We start from the raw sequence: 751 nt of genomic DNA, 5'->3' as shown, positions 1-751 counted from the left end.
ATGGCGCTGGTGCCCTCGGTCTGCGCGTCCAGCTGCCCGTCAGCCACCTGGATCACCCGGTACATCACCTGGCACAGGTGGGCACATCGCACAGCTGGCACACGGGCACCCCCCAGAGCCACCCCACCTGGTACCACACCTGCCACAGGTGGGGTACCTCAGGTATGCCCAGGTATACCTGGGTGTGCCCAGCTGGCCCCCTCAAGGTGTGCCCAGGTACCCCCAGCTGCCTCCCAGGTGTATCCAGCTGTGCCCCAGGTGTACCCAGGGCGTGCCCAGGTGTCCCCAGGTGTGCCCAGGTACCCCCAGGTGCATCCAGGTCCCTCCCAGGTGTGCCCAGGTGTATCCCAGGTGCCCCCCAGGTGTGCCCAGGTGTGCCCAGGTGTATCCCAGGTGTATCCCAGTGTATCCCAGTATAGCCCAGTGTATCCCAAGTGCCCCCAGGCCCCCCCCAGGTGTGCCCAGGAGTAACCCAGATGTATGTGCCCATATCCCAGGTGCCCCCAGGTGTGCCCAGGTGTGCCCAGGTGTGCTCCAGGTGCCCCCCAGGTGTGCTCCAGGTGCCCCCAGGTGTATCCCAGGTGTATCCCAGGTGTGCCCAGGTGTATCCCAGGTGCCCCCAGGTGTGCCCAGGTGTGCCCGGGTGTGCCCGGGTGTATCCCAGGTGTACCCAGGTGCCCCCACGTGTGCCCAGGTGTGCCCGGGTGTATCCCAGGTGTACCCAGGTGCATCCCCGCGGTATCCGAGGTGT

The 751-nt window shown here is 66.4% G+C and overlaps 1 protein-coding gene across 1 annotated transcript in view; it reads right to left on the bottom strand.

The window, feature by feature from the left end:
* LOC103621398 overlaps positions 1-85 on the bottom strand; it is an 11,056-nt gene extending 10,971 nt beyond the window's left edge. Inside the window, 1 exon segment of the mRNA XM_017742790.1 lies at positions 2-85. Within this exon segment, the coding sequence (XP_017598279.1) occupies positions 2-65 (64 nt within the window). The 5' untranslated portion in view covers positions 66-85.
* Positions 86-751: the final 666 nt, after the last annotated feature.

The sequence above is a fragment of the Corvus brachyrhynchos genome, unplaced genomic scaffold (genome assembly GCF_000691975.1).
Source record: "Corvus brachyrhynchos isolate BGI_N302 unplaced genomic scaffold, ASM69197v1 scaffold419, whole genome shotgun sequence".
Taxonomy (NCBI): domain Eukaryota; kingdom Metazoa; phylum Chordata; class Aves; order Passeriformes; family Corvidae; genus Corvus; species Corvus brachyrhynchos.
Note: the sequence above shows the minus strand (reverse complement) of the source record. Positions and strands in the feature narration are given on the sequence as shown.